General features: G+C 41.8%; 1 protein-coding gene across 1 annotated transcript; it reads right to left on the reverse strand.

Annotated features, from left to right (window-relative positions):
* Window positions 1-6,782: 6,782 nt before the first annotated feature.
* Window positions 6,783-16,950, reverse strand: dact1 (dishevelled-binding antagonist of beta-catenin 1). The gene is made up of 4 exons (XM_029687722.2): window positions 16,198-16,950; window positions 14,087-14,216; window positions 12,743-12,898; window positions 6,783-11,793 (listed from the first exon to the last, which is right to left on the reverse strand). Exons 1-4 carry the CDS (start codon window positions 16,543-16,545, stop codon window positions 9,770-9,772), a joined length of 2,658 nt encoding a protein of 885 aa, XP_029543582.1. The 5' UTR covers window positions 16,546-16,950; the 3' UTR covers window positions 6,783-9,769.
* Between the last annotated feature and the right edge of the window lie 4,615 nt (window positions 16,951-21,565).

A 21,565-nucleotide genomic window follows, 5' to 3' on the forward strand; every position in this document is an offset into this window, starting at 1 on the left:
GAATGAAAAGATTGATATAAAATTGTCCAGTTTGAGTGTTTGTTGCAGCTCATTCCAGTCGCTAGCTGCAGCGAACTGAAAAGACGAGCAACCCAGGTATGTGTGTGCTTCGGGGACCTTTAACAGAATGTGACTGGCAGAACGGGTGTTGTATGTGGAGAATGAGGGCTGCAGTAGATATCTCAGATAGGGGGGAGTGAGGCCATAAGAGGGTTGTATAAATAAGCATCAACCAGTGGGTCTTGCAACGGGTATACAGAGATGACCAGTTTACAGAGGAGCATAGAGTGCAGTGAAGTGTCCTATAAAGAGCATTGGTGGCAAATCTGATGGCTGAATGGTAAAGAACAGTTAGCTGCTCAAGAGCACCCTTATCTGCCGATCTATAAATTACGTCTCCGTAATCTAGCATGGGTAGGATGGTCATCTGAATCAGCGTTAGTTTGGCAGCTGGGGTGAAAGAGGAGCGATTACGATAGAGGAAACCAAGTCTAGATTTGTGTGTGGTACAAAGATGAGTTAGTCATTCAAAAATCATGTTAAAGAGTATGGTTGCACACAGAGTGAGTCCACGCAACTTATTATGTGACTTGTTAAACACATTTTTACTCCTCGACTTATTTTGGCTTGCCATAATGAAGGGGTTGAAAACTTACTGACTCAAGACATTTCAGCATTTCATTTTTAATTCATTTGTAAACATTTCAAAAAACACGATTCCACTTTGACATTATGGGGTATTGTGTGTAGGCCAGTGAACAAAAAAAACAAATCTAAATGTGATCCATTTTAAATTCAGGCTGTAACACGATAAAATGTTGAAAAAGTCAAGGAGTGTGAATACTTTCTGAAGGCACTGTATATATAGCCATACCATGAAAGCAACACTCAAAGTCTAGGAGGAAGGGTGGGCCAGCCGATAGAGATGAGTCTTAAAGGCCTGCTTTAAAGTTAGTTAGTTAGATCCATTTCTGTCAGTCATGCTGATCTAGTCACTTAATATCTGTTTTTGTTGCAACATGTACGTGTGTCAGTGTGATTGTGGTCTGAGCAACACAAAGGAGCAACACTTTACTTGACACCCAGCGTCATAACACATTATGGCACGGTCATAACCATGTCATTACGTGTCATAACTTGTCCTAACCTGTTATAATATGGCAATAACTGTGTCATGACATACAGTACCAGTCAAACGTTTGGACACACCTACTCTTTTTACTTCATTTGATGTATATTTGGATTTTTTTACTGTTGTAGAATAATAGTGAAGACATCAAAACTATGAAATAACACATATGGAATCATGTAGTAACCAAAAAAGTGTTAAACAAATATTTTACCGAATAGGGCTATCGTCAGTATACCACCCCTACCTTGTCACAACACAACTGATAGACTCAAACACATTAAGAAGAAAATAAATTCCACAAATTAACTTTTAACAAGGCACACCTGTTAATTGAAATGCATTCCAGGTGACTACCTCATGAAGCTGGTTGAGAGAATGCCGAGAGTGTGCAAAGCTGTCATCAAGGAAAAGGGTGGCTACTTTGAAAAATATAAAATATAACATTTGTTTAACACCTTTTTGGTTAATACAGGGTTTCATATGTATTATAGTATCATAGTTTTGATGTCTTCACTATTATTCTACAATGTAGAAAATAGTAACAATAAAGAAAAACTCTTGAATGAGTAGGTGTGTCCAAACTTTGGACTGGTACCATATATTTAGACCTGTTATGACATATATTGCGTTATTTTATGGCTGGTTATGAGACCTCCATAAGAGTGTCAAAACCCACAAAACCTACCACACAAGGCAAAACATTCCATTACACTATAGCCTACGTGTCAACAGTATGTTTATGTTCTATACAGGGCCTTTGGAAAGTATTCAGACCCTTTGACTTTTTCCACATTTTGTTATGTTAACATAATCTTCTTCTAAAATGGATTAAATAAATGAAAATCCTCTGCAATCTACACACAATACCCCATAATGACAAAAAGAAAAACAAATTATTTTTTTTGCAAATCTTTTATGAAAGATAAAAATCAAAATAAATAAAAAACAGATACCTTATTTACATAAATATTCAGACCCTTTGTTATGAGCCTCGAAATTGAGCTCAGGTGCATCCGGTTTCCATTGATCATCCTGAGATGTTGATTGGAGTCCACCTGTGGTAAATTCAATTGATTGGACATGATTTAAAAGGCACACACCTCTCTAAATAAAGGTCCCACAGTTGACAGTGCATGTCAGAGCAAAAACCAAGCCATGAGGTCGAAGGAATTGTCTGTAGAGCTCAGAGACAGGATTGTGTCAAGGCACAGATCTGGGGAATGGTACCAAAACAATTCTGCAGTATTGAAGGTCCCCAAGAACACAGTGGCCTCCATCATTATTAAATGGAAGAAGTTTGGAACCACCAATGCTCTTCCTAGAGCTGGCCGCACGGCCAAACTGAGTAATCTGTGGGAATGGTGTTGGTTAGGGAGGTGACGAAGAACCTGATGGTCACTCTGACAGAGCTCCAGAGTTCCTCTGTGGAGATGGGAGAACCTTCCAGAAGGACAACCATCTCTGCAGCACTCCACCAATAAGGCCTTTATGGCAGAGTGGCCAGACGGAAGCCACTCTTCAGTAAAAGGCACATGACAGCCTGCTTGGAGACTGCTAAAAGGCACCTAAAGACTCTCAGACCATGAGAAACAAGGACAATGACCCTAAGCACACAGGCAAGACAGCGCAGGATTGGCTTCGGGACAAGTCTCTGAATGTCCTTGAGTGGCCCAGCCAGAGCCCGGCCTTGAACCCGATCAAACTTCTCTGGAGAGACCTGAAAATAGCTGTGCAGCAACGCTCCCCATCCAACCTGACAGAGCTTGAGAAGTTCTGCAGAGAAGAATGGGAGAAACTCCCCAAATACAGGTGTACCGAGCTTGTAGCATCATACCACAGAAGACTCGAGGCTGTAAATGCTGCCAAAGGTGCTTCAACAAAATACTGAGAAAATGGTCTGAATACTTGTGAAAATGTGATATTTCTACAAAACAGTTTTTGTTTTGTCATTATGGGGTATTGTGTGTAGATTGATGAGGTGAAAAAACAATTTCATCAATTTTAGAATAAGGTTATAATGTAACAAAATGTGTCAATGGGGTCTGAATACTTTCCAAATGTACTGTCTACACACTACCGTTCAAAAGTTTGGGGTCACTGAGAAATATCCTTGCTTTTGAAAATAAAACAAAAGCTATTTATTTGTCCATTTAAAATAACATTAAATTGATCAGACATACAGTGTAGACATTGTTAATTTTGTAAATGACTGTTATAGCTGGAAACGGCTGATTTTTCATGGAATATCTACATAGGCGTACAGAGGCCCATTATCAGCAACCAACACTCCTGTGTTCCAATGGCACATTGTGTTAGCTAATCCAAGTTTATCATTTTAAAAGGCTAATTAATCATTAGAAAACCCTTTTGCGATTATGTTAGCAGAGCTGAAAACTGTTGTTCCAATTAAATAAGCAATAAAGCTGGCCTTCTTTAGACTAGTTGAGTATCTGGAGCATCAGCATTTGTGGGTTCGATTACAGGCTCAAAATGGCCAGAAACAAAGACCTTTCTTCTGAAACTCGGCAGTCCATTCTTGTTCTGAAAAATGAAGTCTATTCCATGTGAGAAATTGCCAAGAAACTGAAGATCTTGTACAACGTTCCCTTCACAGAACAGCGCAAACTGGCTCTAACCAGAATAGAAATAGGAGTGGGAGGCCCCGATGCACAACTGAGCAAGAGGACAAGTACATTAGATTGTCTAGTTTGAGAAACAGATGCCTCACAAGTCCTCAATTGGCAGCTTCATTACATAGTACCCGCAAAACACCAGTCTCAACGTCAACAGTGAAGAGGCGACTCCAGAATGTTGGTCTTCTAGGCAAAGTTGCAAAGAAAAAGTCCTATTTCAGACTGGCCAATAAAAAGAAAAGATTAAGATGGGCAAAACAACACAGACACTGCACAGAGATGTGTCTTTTTCTTTGCAACTCTTATATATGTTGAGTCATAACCAGCCATAAAATAACTCAATATATGAGTCATGACAGTGTTATGACCATATTATGACACGTTTTGTCAGCTGTTATGACATATTATGACATGGTTATGACCATGTCATAATGTGTTATGACACTCATTTCCTTTGGGATAACATTTTTGTGGCTGGAATTGAACTCTTTGTGAACCGACTACAGGGAATGTAATGTGGTTGATACTAATTGCGCAACTGTATACTCACTCACTCACAAAGAATAAATAAACTCCCATGAATGCTCGTAAATGACTTCTTGTACAGCCTGGTCATACTGCGAAGACGTGACGTGACAAGTATTTGTAGGAAACCATACTTGAGATTAGTACAAGATGTTAGTTTTCACGTGTCATATGAGGTTTCTTTATTTTTTAATATTATGTTTGTATATAATCCTTTGTATTTTACCCACTTTTTCTCCCCAGTCTTAAGAGGTTTCTGACAGGTTGCGTAAGTCCTAAGCTATAACAGTGAAATATGTGTTGAAGTGTGTACTAATTCCTTTGTGTTATAGACTGCATGTGTATAATAATTCATTTGATCTTTCTTTTGGGCTCTGGTCAAAAGTAGTGCCATTTTGGGAATGCAAAAATAGTTTCATAACAGGCCTAGATGAATTTCCCTCCATCAAGAATGACCTTTGAAAACATTTGCAGCTAGAAACAAAACAATTATTCCCCATGAAAGAGTCATGTGTTGTTGGCTGGGCCGGGATCTCATAAGAGATTTGGAAGTCTAAACAAAGCATATGAACATGTGCTGGGATGAAAGCTAACCCAAAACAGTGAGGGGAGTTGCCAAATATGAGAAAAACTGGGTCAAATATTCAAATCAGGTTACATGTTCTTACACACGCATGCACGTACATACACTACCTTGACTATCATTTCTGCAGGGTAGAGAGAAAAAGGCTGAGGGTCACTGGAAAACTACACATTGGCAGGGTTCAATTCCTTGAACTGTCTCTATGATGACTCCTATTCCCTATGTATCCGTACCTGACTCCATACATATTGTTGTGAAAAATTCAACATGTAAACTGGATGATATTTGCCCGGAGGTCATGATGCCAATGTTTATCTGAAGGTCACACATCAGTACAGTCATTTCTACCTACTCCCATTTCCTATAAATATCCTATACAATTTTCTAGCTAATTCATTCCCAGACAGTGGCTGAAAATGTACTTATTATCTCTTTCCTCCCACGTGTAGCCAGGTGAGGTTGTGGATTGGAATATTGAAGATATTGAGTATGAGAGGGTTGACTACTGAAGTGTCACAGACACTAACACTGTGGCGTGATCACTAAGTTTAGCGTTTGAGCAAGATACTGACACACCAAAGACAAAGAGGCATCTGGGCACAAACACAGACAGGAGAGTGATATGGACCCATATGTGGAGCGAAAACACTATTTGTTTAGTTGTCTAGGAGGCATTTATGACATTGAAGCAATGCTTCATTACTGGAGATTCTAGAGTGATCCATGAAGGTGGATAAGGTTCTGGAACATGCTTTAGCACTGTAGAACATAGAATATAATTTTATTTCTACACTGTAGAATGACCTATAAATAAGGTTCTAGAATATCCAAGTTACATTTTTGAGACAAAATAGAGTGAAAGGTCACATTGCATATCATAATGTCACGGTGATGAGGTTGAGTTGGAGAAAATACATTAACATTTGTCAACAACACAACTACGCTACCTCAGTGCACAAGCTGGAGCACCCGACAGCCGCTCAGCTCCCGCAAGATGGGTGGGGCCCACGTGCCTCTCATCGGTATTTTTTTTAAAAATTGAATAAATCATTTTCACAGTAACCCTCCAAAAGTAATTCATAAACCGTTTTAATTTCCATGTGTACTAGGAAGCTAAATGTTTGTTTCTTGGGCTTCAGGAATGGGACTGAAAAAGTGCCTCAGGCCTTGAAAAATAAAAAAAATTACAGAGTGAAAGTATAAGGAACGAGGCACAAAATATTAGTGAACAAATGCTGTGTTCAAGGTTACGACGGCGCCAGCGCAATGAGCGGAGCTTACTCAGATGTTCAACAGCGCATATCAGACCGAGAGCCTAACGCTTCTTAGGTAGGCCTAGTTCTTTATGAGTTCCAGTTCAGAAAACGATCTCTCCACAGAAGCGTCAGTTGCAGGGATGGTAAAAACAGCTTGTTTGCCGTAGCAGCATCAGGGAAACTGGGCAGAAGGGATTGGTGCTTCGAACACAGCAGTTCTGCCGCATCTTTAATTGAGCCTCTCATTGTCCTTAATTTCCGGCCTCAACACGTTACGGAAAGAGATTAACTGTATAGGAACCTCTGGGGACAGGTCGTGTGGATACTGGAGAGCCAATAAAATGACAGATGCAAACAAATGATCATCTTTAGTGGACAACAGTTCTTGAGGGATTGAACAACAAAAAAAAGTGGTTTGCGATTTCGTTCATACTGGTGAACCTGAGTAGTGACAGTTGCAATATCAACAGTCCATTATATTTGGTATTTCTTGGCATGCATTAAAATGTGTGCAGCACAATGGACATATGGTCTAATGCACAATGTCTCAGGTTGGCAATACTGAGTATAGAAAAGTCTGTCCGGCAACCTGGACCTACTGTCTGTAGTGAAAACGTTTGCACACACAAAAGGAGGACTTCAGGACACCAGGGGAGTCTCTCAAGTTGGATTTAATTTGATTTACCTTGAATATTTCTGTAGGCTACTAGACAGAGAAACCCGCTCAACATTAAAAAGTGGCTGAATTTTTCCTCATTAGGCTATTTGATGTAATTTTTATAACAAGTTTATAAATAGCAGCTGAATACGTTATATAGCTATAGATAGTACGATGCAAAATGAAACAATCCCTAGTAAACTAGTGTTTTCATGGTGGACTGACTAGTAATTTGGCATTAATAGATTGATTTTATGCACAACTTCCTATCCAAGATGGGAGAGAGCATGAGGATGTCTCAGGTCATACAGGTAGTCTAAACAGGACAGTTGTATATTCAAAAATATATATTGGTAGCTGATAGTATGCTGTTGCAACAAAAATGTATGTTACAAACTGCAATGTTTGAATTACATTGCCACCTGCCAGCAGTCTACAAATGGCAGCATTGCGACAGTGTATAGCTTCCTGAAATGTTAAGCTAAACATGAGAAAATGACCAAATAGGCCTACCAATAAACATTTATCCATTACCATGACAAAGCTATACATGTCCTGGCACCAAAGAAAGCCTATCATCGATTTGACAGGCAAGCAACAGCATAGACATGTCGCAATTTCAGCACCATGGACAGCGATTGGTAGTGTATACTTTGAGTGGCTGTCTGGTTGATACATTCCATTTAATTTTAGGGAGGCGGGGGACGACGCCGACCTTGCGGGGCTCTAGAGAAACTGAGTTATGCCAGTGAGTGCACAATTTAGAAGGGAAGGTGATGACCAAATATTGATTTTAAAGCAGACATTTAATAAAGCATAAAACGGTTAAACACCAGTATTAACATACATAGACATTATATACAAGAATTGGCAATGTACTTGCTATCAACAACAAATTAAGGTAAAACAGTTCCTCATGCATATCTTGCATATATATATATCTATATAGATATATATATGTGTGTGTATATATTATACATTACCAGTCAAAACGTTGGACACACCTACTCATTCAAGGGTTTTTCTTTATTTTGACTGTTTTCTACATTGTAGAATACTAGTGAAGATATCAAAACTACGAAACAACACATATGGAATCATGTAGTAAACAGAAAAGTGTGAAACAAATCAAAATATATTTTAGATTCTTCAAAGTAGCCACCCTTTGCCTTGACATCTTTGCACACTCTTGGCATTCTCTCAACCAACTTCACCTGGAATGCTTTTCCAACAGTCTTGAAGGAGTTCCCACATATGCTGAGCACTTGTTGGCTGCTTTTCCTTCACTCTGCTGTCCAACTCAACCCAAACCATCTCAATTGGGTTGAAGTCGGGTGATTGTGGAGGCCAGATCTGATGCAGCACTCCATCACTCTCCTTGTTCAAATAACCCTTACACAGCATGGAGGTGTGTTGGGTCATTGTCCTGTTGAAAAACAAATTCTAGTCCCACTAAGCACAAACCTTGATGGGATGGTGTATCGCTGCAGAATGCTGTGGTAGCCACGTTGATTAAGTGTGCCTTGAATTCTCAATAAATCACAGACAGAGTCACCAGCAAAGCACCCTCACACCTCCTCCATGCTTCACGGAGGGAACCACACATGCAGAGATCATTCATTCACCTACTCTGCGTCTCAAAGACACGGTGGTTGGAAGCAAAAATCTCAAATTGGGAGTCATCAGACCAAAGGACAACAAGTCTCGTCTTATTATTGGTGTCCTGTAGTAATGGTTTCTTTGCAGCAATATTGAGCATGAAGGCCTGATTCACGTAGTTTCTTCTGAACAATTGAGGTTGAGATGTGTCTGTTACTTGAACTCTGAATTATTTATTTTGGCTGCAATTTCTGAGGAACTTATCCTTTGCAGCAGTGTTAACTCTGGGTCTTCCTTTCCTGTGGCGGTCCTCATTAGAGCCAGTTTCATCATAGCGATTGATGGTTTTCGCAACAGCACTTGAAGGTTATTGAAATGTTCTGGATTGACTGACCTTCATGTCTTAAAGTAATGATGGACTGTTGTTTCTCTTTGCTTATTCAAGCTGTTATTGCCATAAGGACCTGGTCTTTTACCAAAAATGGCTATCTTCTGTATACAACCCCTACCTTGTCACAACACATCTGATTGGCTCAAATGCATTAAGAAGGAAAGAAATTCCACAAATTAACAAGGCACACCTGTTAATTTAAATGTTTTCCAGGTGCCTACCTCGTGAAGCTGGTTGAGAGAATGCCAAGTGTACAAAGCTGTCAAGGCAAAGGGTGGCTTTTTTACTTTGAAGAACGTAAAATAACATTTTAATTTGTTTAACACTTCTTTGGTTACTACATGATTCCATGTGTTATTCCATAGTTTTGATGTCTTCACTATTATTCTACAATGTAGAAAATAGTCCAAATATAAAAACCCTTGAATGAATAGGTGTGTCTAAATTTCAAAATGGTGCTGTATATCAAAATGTTACCAGCAGTTGTCAGTGATCAGAATATAATGTCTATCTAGCCATTAATATTCCTTACAGACACTTAATACTCTGCTTTAAATAATCAGTCAAATAAAGTATCGCGTGTCCAAGAAGTAGCAACCAAATATATTATGTTAGAAATATCTTTAATCCAAAAAGTAAACCAAGAACATTAAAAGCATGTACAGATTTTTGCCATGTACCACAGCAAGGGTAATGTCCATAATAAATACAAAAACCGCTACATACAACAAAATAAAAATGGGGGCTCCTTAGATGCTTTTCACCTTGTCCATCGTTTGTCAGAAAGTGCAGGGAGAGGGAGTCTGCTGGACATTTTGTACAAATCCTTGCATCCCAATTAAATGTTTCCTTAAACATGTGAGATTGATTTCAGTAAAGACTTTCTGTAAATAAAAAAAATCTACCTAGGCACTTGATCTTGGGCAGAGAGAGAGTGGCCAATTTGATTGGCTGAGTCACTGCTTCCTGCCTGACACCCTGAAGTCCCTTCCTCATACAGTCGTCATCAGTTTTAGCGAGCCCGCCGATCGGAAGCGGAGGATCTTCTTCTTCAGGTTGTGAGAGGCCTTGATCTTGATGAAGGCTTTAGCCTGGGCTGCGGTTAACTCATGATGCCCAGGGCCCTGCCCTGAAAACTGGGGCCAGTTCATCCCTCCGCTTTCCTCAGAGTCACTGCTGGTGGTGCTCTCCCCCACAAAGTCCACCTCGCTCAGGCTGGACTCGCTGTCCCCGAAGCAGTTGGTGGTGTAGTTGCTCCGCTCATCCTCACTGGTGTCTACAATGGTGGAATGGAAAAGCGAAGCGCACTCTGCGGAGTACTCAGAGTCGCTGCCAGCCACATAGGCATAAGGGCTGGCAAATTTCACGTTGGAGGGTAGGTACGTGGTGGTGGAGACCTGGCCGAGGACCTCCCTCTTCTGTCTGCGGTGGGCTCTCCTAAAGGCCTCATCGTAAGGCACCTCAGTGATGGCTTTCAGCCTTCCTCGGTTGTAGTCATGTCCACTTGTCCTCTTGTACTTGGGCTTGGCCACCACCACTTCCCTGCCATGGTGACCATGATGCCTGGACACAGTGGACCTGGTTGTGGACACTGTGGCCGTGTGTTTCTCAAGGACCCGGCCCTCAGGGATGGAGGCAGGGATGGTGCGTTTGGCCCTGGTGGACGCCCCCCTCTTGGAGGAGACTTTGTGCACGTGTTGTACCTCCTCAGGCTGACGAGACTTCCTCATCCCTCCAGATCGGTGACCCTTCTCCCTTCCTCCTGTCGCCTCGGATAACACAGGCTCAGCGTGTGCGTGAACCGCTCGGTGTTGTTTCAGAGAGGCATTCTTCACCTTGACGATCTTGATGTTCTTGCCCGCTTTGCGGAGCTTGACAGTCTGCCTCTGGGCAGGGATGTACTGGGCACTGACCATGTGACCCTGACCTTCATCCTGGCTCTGGGAGGAAGACCCTAGACTCACCAGCTCCAGCATGGGCCTCTCTTCCTTAGTGGTCTGGGCTGTCTGGACAGAGACCAGGATGCTCTTAGGGCTTTTCTTGGGAGTGCCTGTTTTGGTGCGGTCTCTAGGGAGTGCCTGGGGGGGTTTAGTACTGATGTCCACTGGAGCAGCAGGGACATAAGGATGCTTGCTCTCTTTGGGGGAGGAGTTGGCATTTGGGGTACCCAAGTCTTGATAATCTTTAGACAGAGGACCGGTTGCCGATGGCAGTCCTTTATAGGCTGATGACACAGACCCCTTCTTTTTTACCAGGCTGTTGGTGTGAATGTCACTGCCGTCGATTGTGGCACAGCCGTTCTGAGGTTGGCCCAGAGACTGGGACACCATCCCATTTTCTAAGAGGAGTTCCCCTTTGCTCTCCACTGACCACTGTCTCTGTGAGGTGCCTGTTCCTGGATCAGTGTTACTGGCACCACCTGCATGTAAACACATCTGCCAGGCTGGTTTGAGATCATGAAGAGGAGCAGCAGTCCTTCCTTGCTGCTGCGGGGCAACAGTAGCCTGTCTCACACACAAGCTGCCCTGCCTCAGGATGCTCTTAGAGGGGTCTGTGCTGATGCTTGTCCGCGGCTTATTGGTCCTAATGGGCTGAGCCCTCCTCTGAAGCAGGCTGAATATATAATTGTCCAGTCGTTTGCTGGTAGGCGCATGGGAGGCAGGCCAAGAAATGTTCTGGGGCACCAGATTCGGCAGCTGCTTTAGTTTCTGACAGTCACCGAAGCCCTCGCCTCCGCTGCTCTTTGATAGCCCCCCGTCCTCTTTGAGATGGCCGGCAAGAGACTGGAAGAAGATGGGGCTCTGTACAGCCACGGCATGGAGGGGGCTGGGGTAGCGGTACACATCACTGCCGTTCTTGGCGATCAGGTCACAGTGGTACTTAGACTGGATGTCTTGAGTGGTGGAAGAGGCGTCCGTAGAGAGGGAGTAGGGAGTGGGGAGCGGCTTTCTAACAGTCCCCATGGTCTGCTGCTCCGCACACTGATTCTCACAGTCAGCACAGCTGCCCAGCTCATCTGAAAACCACACAGAAGACAAAGACTAAGAACTACAGTACAACAAAAGACTACAGAACAACAGATGCGCCACTAGTATCTCATATGGAAACCAGACCGGAAAGAAAGAGTACGGACTACAGACACCACTAGTAATTCAAACAACGGAAACCACCAGTTTCCATACCATTTCCTCATTTCAACAATAACGCCACACAGAAGCTTACAGTAGTGTTGAAAGGGTAAGCAAAGCAAAGCATGCAACCTCTCAATATGCTAACGAAGGGGGCAGTTGGTTTAGATGTGTTAATGGCCCTTTTGTTTGCGTCTTATCATAGGCGTGGCTGTTAGTTAGAGCCAAGCCATCTGCCTTGCCTGGCCTGGAATCTAGCACAACGGACAGTGTCTGTATCCCAAATGACACCCTATTTCCTACATAGTGCCCATAGGGCTCTGGTCAAAAGTAGCGCACTATGTAGGAGAAAGGGTGCCATTTGGTGTTTCCTTCCAGTCTTTTCTCCATCATTCGTTTGAAACTGAATCAAAGTATTTTCACAACAAACCCCACTATTGGTAACAACACAAAGGAAACTATTAGTTGAACTGGGGCCAGCTGGAATGAAGCACTGTAATAAAAGATGACACTTGTGTGGATGGTGGGTGTGATGGGGGTCTTTCGGGAAAGAAGGAAAGTGTTGTATATACAGCAAAGGACAACAAAATTATTCAGCCCAGCTTGTTGCGCCCAAGATAGACCACGTGACATCAAACATCAGGATTCTGTCCTGCCAAAGGCGTAGCGCTGGGCTGTGCTGCAGGGTTGGAGTCAACCCCTTTTTAATTCAGGAACTGAAATTCCTCAATGCTTCTCTATGAGGAAACACTTGTTTTTATTTTATTTTATTGACTGAATTAAAATGAAATTCACCACAACCCTTATGGGACTGTGCTGTGAGGAACTCTCTCTTACCTGCAGATTTGAGCCTTCCCTCAGAGGCACACAGTGATGTGTCAAGAGGACTGCAGAAACAGGTGCTGGAGCGACAGCTGGACAAACACTCACTGAACACCGAGTTGGAGGAGTTGGAGAGGGACCCCGAAGCTCCGTCGCTCAGCTCGTAAAAACCTAGAGGGCAGAGAGAAAGAGAGAGCAGAGAGAAAGAGAGCAGAGAGAAACAGAAGGGACATTTTTTAACACGTTAATTTTACACCCCGCAGGGAGGGAGCTGTCATCCAACAATTTATTACATGTCAGGCTGTGGCTATTAAAAGAATTAATGCGGAAAATCTCAAGCACTTAAAACAAGGCTGCTGTAAATAGGGTTGACTAGATTCATGTAACGTTTCTTCTATTTGCAGCGTAGCCAAGCCTACATCCATTCTAATTCTCTGGCATCTATGAAATGAGCTTTGGAGAAGAATGGTTAAATGCTGATGAAAAACTTCAGACAGATCTATCGGAAGTTAGTTGTGAACAGTTTGCGGAACAAAATACATTAAAATCCACAAATCGTCAATAATATACTGCACATGGACGGTACAGAATGTTCTGTAGTAAGATTCACTATGTCACACTATCCAAAGTGACCTCCTACATGAGGAATGTGGAATGTATACAACTAATAACGGGATACAGTACCAGCCACAGCTCACGGACTGAGTGTTACCATATTAGTAGTCTAAATAATGGGTTAGATAAACACTTCTCTATGTGAGATGGTAGCTCAATTATTAAAAATATACACAAAAAAAATTTGGTTAACACTTTATTTGGATAGTGTGTAGAGCGTCTACAGATGGACTATCAGTAACATTTCAACTAACTATCTACTAACCTTAACCCTATAGCTCTAAACCCAACCTTAACCCTAGCTCTAAACCCAACCTTAACCCTAGCTCTAAACCCAACCTTAACCCTAGCTCTAAACCCAACCTTAACCCTAGCTCTAAACCCAACCTTAACCCTAGCTCTAAACCCAACCTTAACCCTAGCTCTAAACCCAACCTTAACCCTAGCTCTAAACCCAACCTTAACAAGCAGTTGCTTATCAACAGATAGATGCTCTACAGTAAATACTACTGGACTATTCAAATAAAGTGTGACCAAAAATGTAGCATTGCCAGTCACTTCTATGTCATGTTCGTGTTTGCTAAGAACCCTGCCTTTGGGGGATTACACATTCTGCAGTATCCTCAATTGCTTAAGTGGAACTGACTCGCAATTGACAGATCCTACTGATAATGTCTAGTTTCCACAGGTTAACATTCGGAGGTCGAATCCTTAGAATCCATTCTATTGTAGAACTAGACTAACCCGAGCTTGGGCGGCTGTCTGTCTCCACTTGCTCATGTGATGCCTCCGTGTCCAATCGGAGGTCACTGATCTGCCTGTCCAGCTCCTGCAGCTGATTGATCAAACCAGCATCTCTCTTTCTCAGACAGTTCTGGAGGGAAACACGCAGACAATAGAGTTAGTTACAGTTGTACAGTGACATTTGGTTCCTATGTAGCTATATCTATTAGCCCGAGTGCCCGTCTATTTGTGCCATCATGCCAGCTCCTTGTCATTTCAAACCAAACCTGCCAGGCTACCTGCCGATCCATGACCGAGTTGGCAAGAGCACAGACTGATCTGGGACAAGGGTCTACAGCTCAATCCAATTCAGCGTTGTTCTGTATTGCCATTGACAAGAAACAGCATGTTTAGCCACCTATTTCTGGTTCCATTTCTGATTAAATCCATAGCTTTGCATGTTGGTTACTTAAAGTGGGGCTATAGTCACTGTGCTGCAAGTGTTCCGCGTCTTAGCGAGACTGTGTTGCCCTATCAGAACCCATTAATATCCCAAACTAAATTAGAATCACATCATGGGAGATAAACAACTCCTCCCTCAAACATGCGGGTTATGTGGAACAGCCCGGGTCACATATGACAACAACCAGATCATGTGGTGGTTACATTCCGCCATTCTGCTCTCTTGAGTGTGGTTTGAATTCAAAGACCAACTGCAAATGTCAAACCTGAAGGCTTAGTGACAAGTCAGACCCGATTTAAATGCACTACATTTGTGACAATTAAGTGGCTTGCAGACCAGACATAGGCTACATTACTCCCAAGTACCTTCTAGCAATCTAGGTAGGTCTAGCTATCCCCTGTGCATTATACATATACAGTTATAGTATTTGAGCCATGACCGAGGCCAGTAATGCAACACACAGATTCCAGGCTATATCAAGCTGCAGCACTTCCTACAGAGCAGGGCTGTAGCAGACTAGCGGGACATAAAACCAGGCCTGGTGACAAGAGGCAGAGGGTGATTAATGTGATTAATGTGCTCCAAACATGCTATGGCTTCAGAGACCATTTCCACACAATGTACCATTTTCAAAAAGCAGAGGCAGGCACAATGGTTGTTTTACTGAATAACACTATCCACATACTGGGTTGACAGGCTGAGTGTGAAATGGTCTGAAATGATAGAATAAGGTTGAAAACAAATATGATTTAATGTAGGCCTACATTAAATCAAAGGGGTAAGGAGATGTTATATATATAACAACAACATTTACGACTTTCCCTTACTGCCTAACTGAACCCAGGTGTGTTTGTCTGGCCTAATCTCAAACGACCAGCACATAATTACCCGGCATCCTTTAACAGCAACGGGGTGTGGTAGATCTGCTTGTAAAAGTTCATTTCAGTCGCAACATCCATTGTAACTCATCAGTAAATCTCATTCAAGAGGCTGGACCCCCTCACAGTTAGATTTAAATAACACTCATTATTTTCTAATAGCCATCCTGCTATTCCCTCCATTTAATTCTCTTGGAACCAACATCTTTTCCTTTAGACGAACAACTAGTGAATCTGCTTGCATTGGGATACGATGACATATCTAATAGCGTAATCGTTCCTTTATTGTAAATGGTAAATAATGTTCCATTGAACTTTTACAACATTAGTCTACAATTTGAAACAGACTTCTCTTGATTTGATCTATGAGTGAAATAAGGATAGAGGTGGTAATGCTATTAAAAGGCCCAAAATGAACTAATAAAACTGCCCGGAAAGTAATCTGGGAATCAAATGTACAGGCCTGTTTTTATTTTAATCTTGTATCATACTAGACATCTACCTCATCCTTCGACATATTTGCGCCTGCCCTGAGGAAGCACAAACTCAACGTGTCCAACGGTTATTATCAGTAGGCTGGGCGTGCGTCCATGGAGCTGCGACTGGGTCAGAAAATAGACCGCTGGGTGAACAATTTGGATCGACTCAAACCAATATCAGTGTGACTGTTTTTGTATTTCACGACATCGTTTGAAATGTAAACCAAAATAGCGGACCCAAATTAATCAAAGATTAATGTTATACAAAACACAGCGGGAGTAAAGAAATGACATTTTATGAAGTCTACATACCAGTTGTTTTCTTAGCAATAAAATGTTTTCTTCTAAAAGTTTTTCCTCCGAGTTCAAGTAATTCTCCTCATGCGTAACGCACATTGGATCTTCTCCTGGTGATATAGAGTCCTCTTGGCGATTCAACACATTTCGGACCAGTAAATCCTGCCGCTGTCGCAAATATTCCAGCTCTCCAAGACCCGCTAGAGTGGCTTCCAATCTCTCCCGAGTTCGCACACGACCCATCTCTTCCTCTATTATTTCCCTGGAGCGCGTATCGCATTCTCTCCTATCCCGCATCTGTAATGTGTAATCCTTTGAGACCAGCATTTCTGCACCAGCAGCCGTTTGTTTCATTGTATCCATCCAACAAGCGACAATGATTTACAACATATAACTGGCAACAGCGGGCCACATAAATTCACTGTGAAGAGTTTAGAAAATCATGATGTGCATCAAAAACGTTGACCGGTGGACGCACATACCACGGTCTAACCTAACCGACCACTAAATTACTTGTCCATAAATTCTGTCTTTTGAAGCAGTTATCCCGATACAAACTGCGTGCGTAAAATCGGTCCTGTTTGTTGTCCAAACAGTATCCGGGCCTCCAAAATAAAACAACAAATCTCAGTGCTTTTCAGTTTGAACAAATCGAAAAAAGTTGCATGGTGAAAACGACAAAGTTTTAGTGTAATGTCAAATGGGGAGTGTGTAACTATTTCTCTGTCAAGCAGGTCGCAGCGTTCTGAGGATAGTGGTGAGCAGCGTTGGACCACCTCTCTCTTTAGAGACCCATCTACTTTCTCCGTGGTAGCAACATGTCTTAGTGCCTGCCGGGTCTACGTTTCGCCCCTTCTCCCTAATTCGATTCTTCTCTCTTTCTGTGATATATAATAAAACCAAAAATAATAATACCTTGGAGTTTCACACTTGTGATTGTTTTAATCTTTTACAGATAACATGTGCTTATTAAATATAATTCACGTAACAATTGCAAGTAATAACTCCCGCGAGCTGTGATTCTGCTTTGAGCCTTGTAGGCTATTGAACCTAGATTAGGCTACATATGAATTATAAATCAATCCGTTACAATAAATGCTAAAACAACTATTTAATAAACAATTTCCCGTTTCCCGTTTGGAAAAAGTGTGACACATTATTAGGCTAGGCCTAATGGAAAATCTGATTTGAAATTCAAATGGAATTAAAAGCTAATTGCGTTTTATTAACAATTCATTAAGCAATTACGTTATGTTTATTATGACATATATGGTATGCAAAGGATGTGCCTTTTTTTCAATGAGAATGACGTTGTACTAAAGATGAGGGCGCCCTCCTCTGTTAAGAAACCACAGGGAAGAACAGCTTCTAGGCTATGTCATATTTAACCCTATCTGTTATTAATATTAATATGACATTTTCTATACATAGATCTATGAATATATACTATTTTCATGAAATGTAAAGGACAGGGTTTATCAATATGTAACTAGTTTAAAAACACATTTTACTTCACACGAATGACAGGTGAGTCATGTTTCAGTAATGGTCGTTGTAGGCCTAATCAGTCCGGCATTAAAGTTGACGGTGTATGCAAATAACAATTGACCAGAGAAGCTATAACAACCAGTCAATATAGCCTGTCAGAATATATGATCCCTTTATATAAACAACCAACCTTCTTTTATTCCCTTCTTTATCTGAGTGGTGTGCATGAAATGAAAACATATAGGATTTCAATGCTAGCCCCTATCACTCTTAGGTGACTATTCATCATCTTTACTAATGATGTGTGTTTACCCAGGGTTTCAATACCATCCTATCACAAAGGTAAGGGCATCATGTCTGAAGATCTTTTGTGAGCAAATTTTAAAACATACAGTCAAGCCCAGAATATCAATTTAAACAGCACTGTAAGCAGCTGCTATCCCCACAAACACTTATTTTTCTTTCATTTTCTACATTTGTACATTGCTCATAAGGGTCCAAATATAAATCAGACTGTTCAACAAAACATGAAATCACAGAATCCGTTTTCTCTATTTGAAAAGAATGATAATGAAGAAGAAGAAAAGCCCCGATAGAAAGCCCCTCTAGCAGATGCAGTCTCTCTAAATTGGAATCATGATTTGCATAGTTGATGGATTAGCTCAGATGTTTAGGAGCCAGCAGTTCCCATGCAGGCTAATTAAAAACACAGAAACACATCTCTAACCTGTCCCAGTCAGAAGAGCACACACAGTTTCCCTCATAGACAGTTGTGTTTGATATTAGCTGAACTGATTTTCTGCTTGTGGAGTCAGGACAAACACACACACACGTGTGTGCACACACACTGTAAAAACAACTTTACAGTAATGTACTGTTAAACCAACGTTTATTTGGAATTTACGGTCATATTTTTTTTTTTACATTGCACACATGCACAAGCTTATATCAAACACAACTGTGGGGAGAGATTTCAGGGAAACACAAATGTAATCCTTCTCTCTAAACATGACAAGGGATTTAGGAAATTGGATTCATGGATAGCTCTATGAAAAACAGATGTTTGACATAGAAACTTGTGTCCTAAACAAACATCCTCTGGACGACATGTCATCATCCAGCTAGCATTCCAACATGGGACTCAAACAAACACACCAAGCAGCCTGAAGGAGAACGAGAGAGGGAGAGAGAGACAAGAAGAAGGGAGAATCAATTCCGAATGGGCAACAATGAACCATAAGTTCAGTGTGTGGCTCTAGAGGGGCGGGGTAATACCATTTAAGGAACAGGGGGAAAGACAGCCTGGGGATAAATACAAACACCTTAATGAGATCAGTCAGTGGAGTGGGGCCCTTTGTGCTGCGCTCTCTAATCAAATCCCATTGGCAAACAACTAGAACACTAGAACACTCCAGCAGCATGTCAGACTATGTCACTGTCAGCCATATTCACATTTCTTTATTTAACCAGGCAAGTCCGTTAAGAACAAATTCTCATTTACAATGACGGCCTACCGGAGAACAGTGGGTTAACTGCCTTGTTCAGGGGCAGATCGACCGATTTTTACCTTGTCAGCTCGGGGATTCAATCCAGCAACCTTTCGGTTACTGGCCCAACTGGCTCTAACCACTAGACTACCTGCCGGGAGTGGTTGGTTTTCCATGCAAATATGTTTTAGTATAGCTCTACTTTAATTAGTACAGTAGCTCCACTTATTATGCAAAACATAGTTCCATTTCCTTAAAGGCCCAGTGCAGTCAACGTTCAGTTTTTCCTGTGTTTTGTATCATATTGTACAACAGTTGATGAAACTAACACTGTAAAAGTGTGAACATTTATTGATCAGTGTTAATTCCTGATCGTTTCTGGTTGAAAATACAATCCACACAGTCAGCCTGTTTGCATGGGTGGGAATTTTGGTTTGCCTGATTGGTTAATAGACCAATAACAAAAGAGTTCCAAACCTCTCTGCCAATAACAGCTAGTTTTAAGTTTTCCCTCCCCATTCAGACCCCTCCCAGACAATCCTAGCAAAATGCTTGCTTGACAAATAGTTATTTTTTGCAAAAAAATCTATTTTTGACCATTTAAATGGAAAACAATTACAGTAAGGTACCTAATTGTTACACATAAATGATTTGATATTGATATAAAAACGTCTGCATTTGGTCTTTAAGGATTTTGATGATTTGCAGTGCCAGAAGGAATTGGTCTGGGATGTCTGTGCTCCCAGTGCTGTGAAATAAAGCCCGACAGGAAGAGTTTTAATCCAGCTACTGGTTCTTGCATATATTAATGCCAGGCAAGCAGAACTCTGATGTTGATGGGATTGTGGCCCCTCGATGAGAGCATCATTATTATGACTCTGTCAAAATGGCCCCGTCACTCACACACACACAGGTACACACACACACACACAGGTACACTCGCACACAGGTACACACACACAGGTACACACACACACTCGCACACAGGTGAACATGTAACGGATGTGAAATGGCTAGCTAGTTAGCGGTGTTCGCGCTAAATAGCGTTTCAATCGGTGACGTCACTTGCTCTGAGACCTTGAAGTAGTGGTTCCCCTTGCTCTGCAAGGGCCGCGGCTTTTGTGGAGCGATGGGTAACGATGCTTTGTGGGTGACTGTTGTAGATGTGTGCAGAGGGTATCTGGTTCGCGCCTGGGTATGGGCGAGGGGACCGTCTAAAGTTATACTGTTACACGCACACACACAGGCACACAGGCACACACACACAGGTACACACACACACACAGGTACACACATACACACACACACACACACATTCTTGTACAGCTAACTTTGCGGGGACACACAATTCAGTCCCATTCAATATCCTAATTTCCCTAAACCTAACCCTCACTCTTACCATAACCCTAACCTTAACCCAAAGACCTAACCTTAACCCTAACCCCAAACATAACCCTAGCTCCTAACCCTAAAACCAACCCTAGCACCTAACCCTAAACCTAATTCTAACCCTAACATTAATTCTAACCCTAATTCTAATTCTAAACTTAAAACCCTAAACCTCCTAGAAATAGCATTTGACCTTGTGGGGACCAACACAATATCCTCAGTTGGTCAAATGTTTATTTATTTACTATTCTTGTGGGGGCTTCTGGTCCCCACAAGAATAGTTAAACACGTTCACACAAAGAGAGAGTGGAGTTTGTGTGTGCGAGTTTCTCCTCCTATAATGCCAGTGATGAATTACCTCATGTATTTTGTAAAGCCCATTTAACAACAAAAGGAAGCTATTATGTAGACCTGGCGAGAAAACACAGAATAAATGAATACATCTAAATGCATCAAAGGCTGGCGCTTGAAATTCAGATAGAGGGGTGCAAACTGAGCAAAGCACACCACAGTATACAGTGAAGGTTTATTCACAAGAGGATTACTATTACTCTACCCCAGCGGTGACGGCTCTCTTAGAAATCAGATGTCTGCTTACACGCTCTTACAAAAGGGAAATTCTAAAGTCATTTTAATTTAATTTGAATGTTGTGTCCTTTCAGTCAATACGAGATCCTCTCTCCGAATGCTGGTTGGACAAATCCTTAGGGTGAGTCAAGGTCATCGAGGCTTCTATCCCATACAGTGAGGCACAGAGGGCTCTAAACACACCACCGTTGAATGGAGCGACTGAATAGAGAGCCTTTCTTTGTACAGTAGGCCTATTATTGATTGAGAAATCACACACATACAGTATGACGTACTGTCAAATGTTGATAAGCCAACAAAAAGCATGACCATTTGATAAACAGGACTGATTTTTAAAAAAAAAAGTTGTGTGTGTGAGAGAGAGAGAGAGAGAGAGAGAGAAAGAGAGAGAGCGAGAGAGGGAGAAGGAGAGGGAGAGGGTGAGAGAGAGA

This window comes from Oncorhynchus nerka, linkage group LG18 (assembly GCF_034236695.1).
Source record: "Oncorhynchus nerka isolate Pitt River linkage group LG18, Oner_Uvic_2.0, whole genome shotgun sequence".
Classification (NCBI taxonomy): Eukaryota; Metazoa; Chordata; class Actinopteri; order Salmoniformes; family Salmonidae; genus Oncorhynchus; species Oncorhynchus nerka.

Excerpts from the sequence above, each read along its gene's own strand:
- dact1 (XM_029687722.2), bottom strand. The coding sequence starts at position 16,545 with ATGGATACAATGAAACAAACGGCTGCTGGTGCAGAAATGCTGGTCTCA. Across the intron at positions 14,217-16,197 it reads TATTGCTAAGAAAACAACTG|AACTGTCTGAGAAAGAGAGA; the intron begins GTATGTAGACTT and ends GTTTCCCTCCAG. Across the intron at positions 11,794-12,742 it reads GGGAAGGCTCAAATCTGCAG|ATGAGCTGGGCAGCTGTGCT; the intron begins GTAAGAGAGAGT and ends TGTGGTTTTCAG.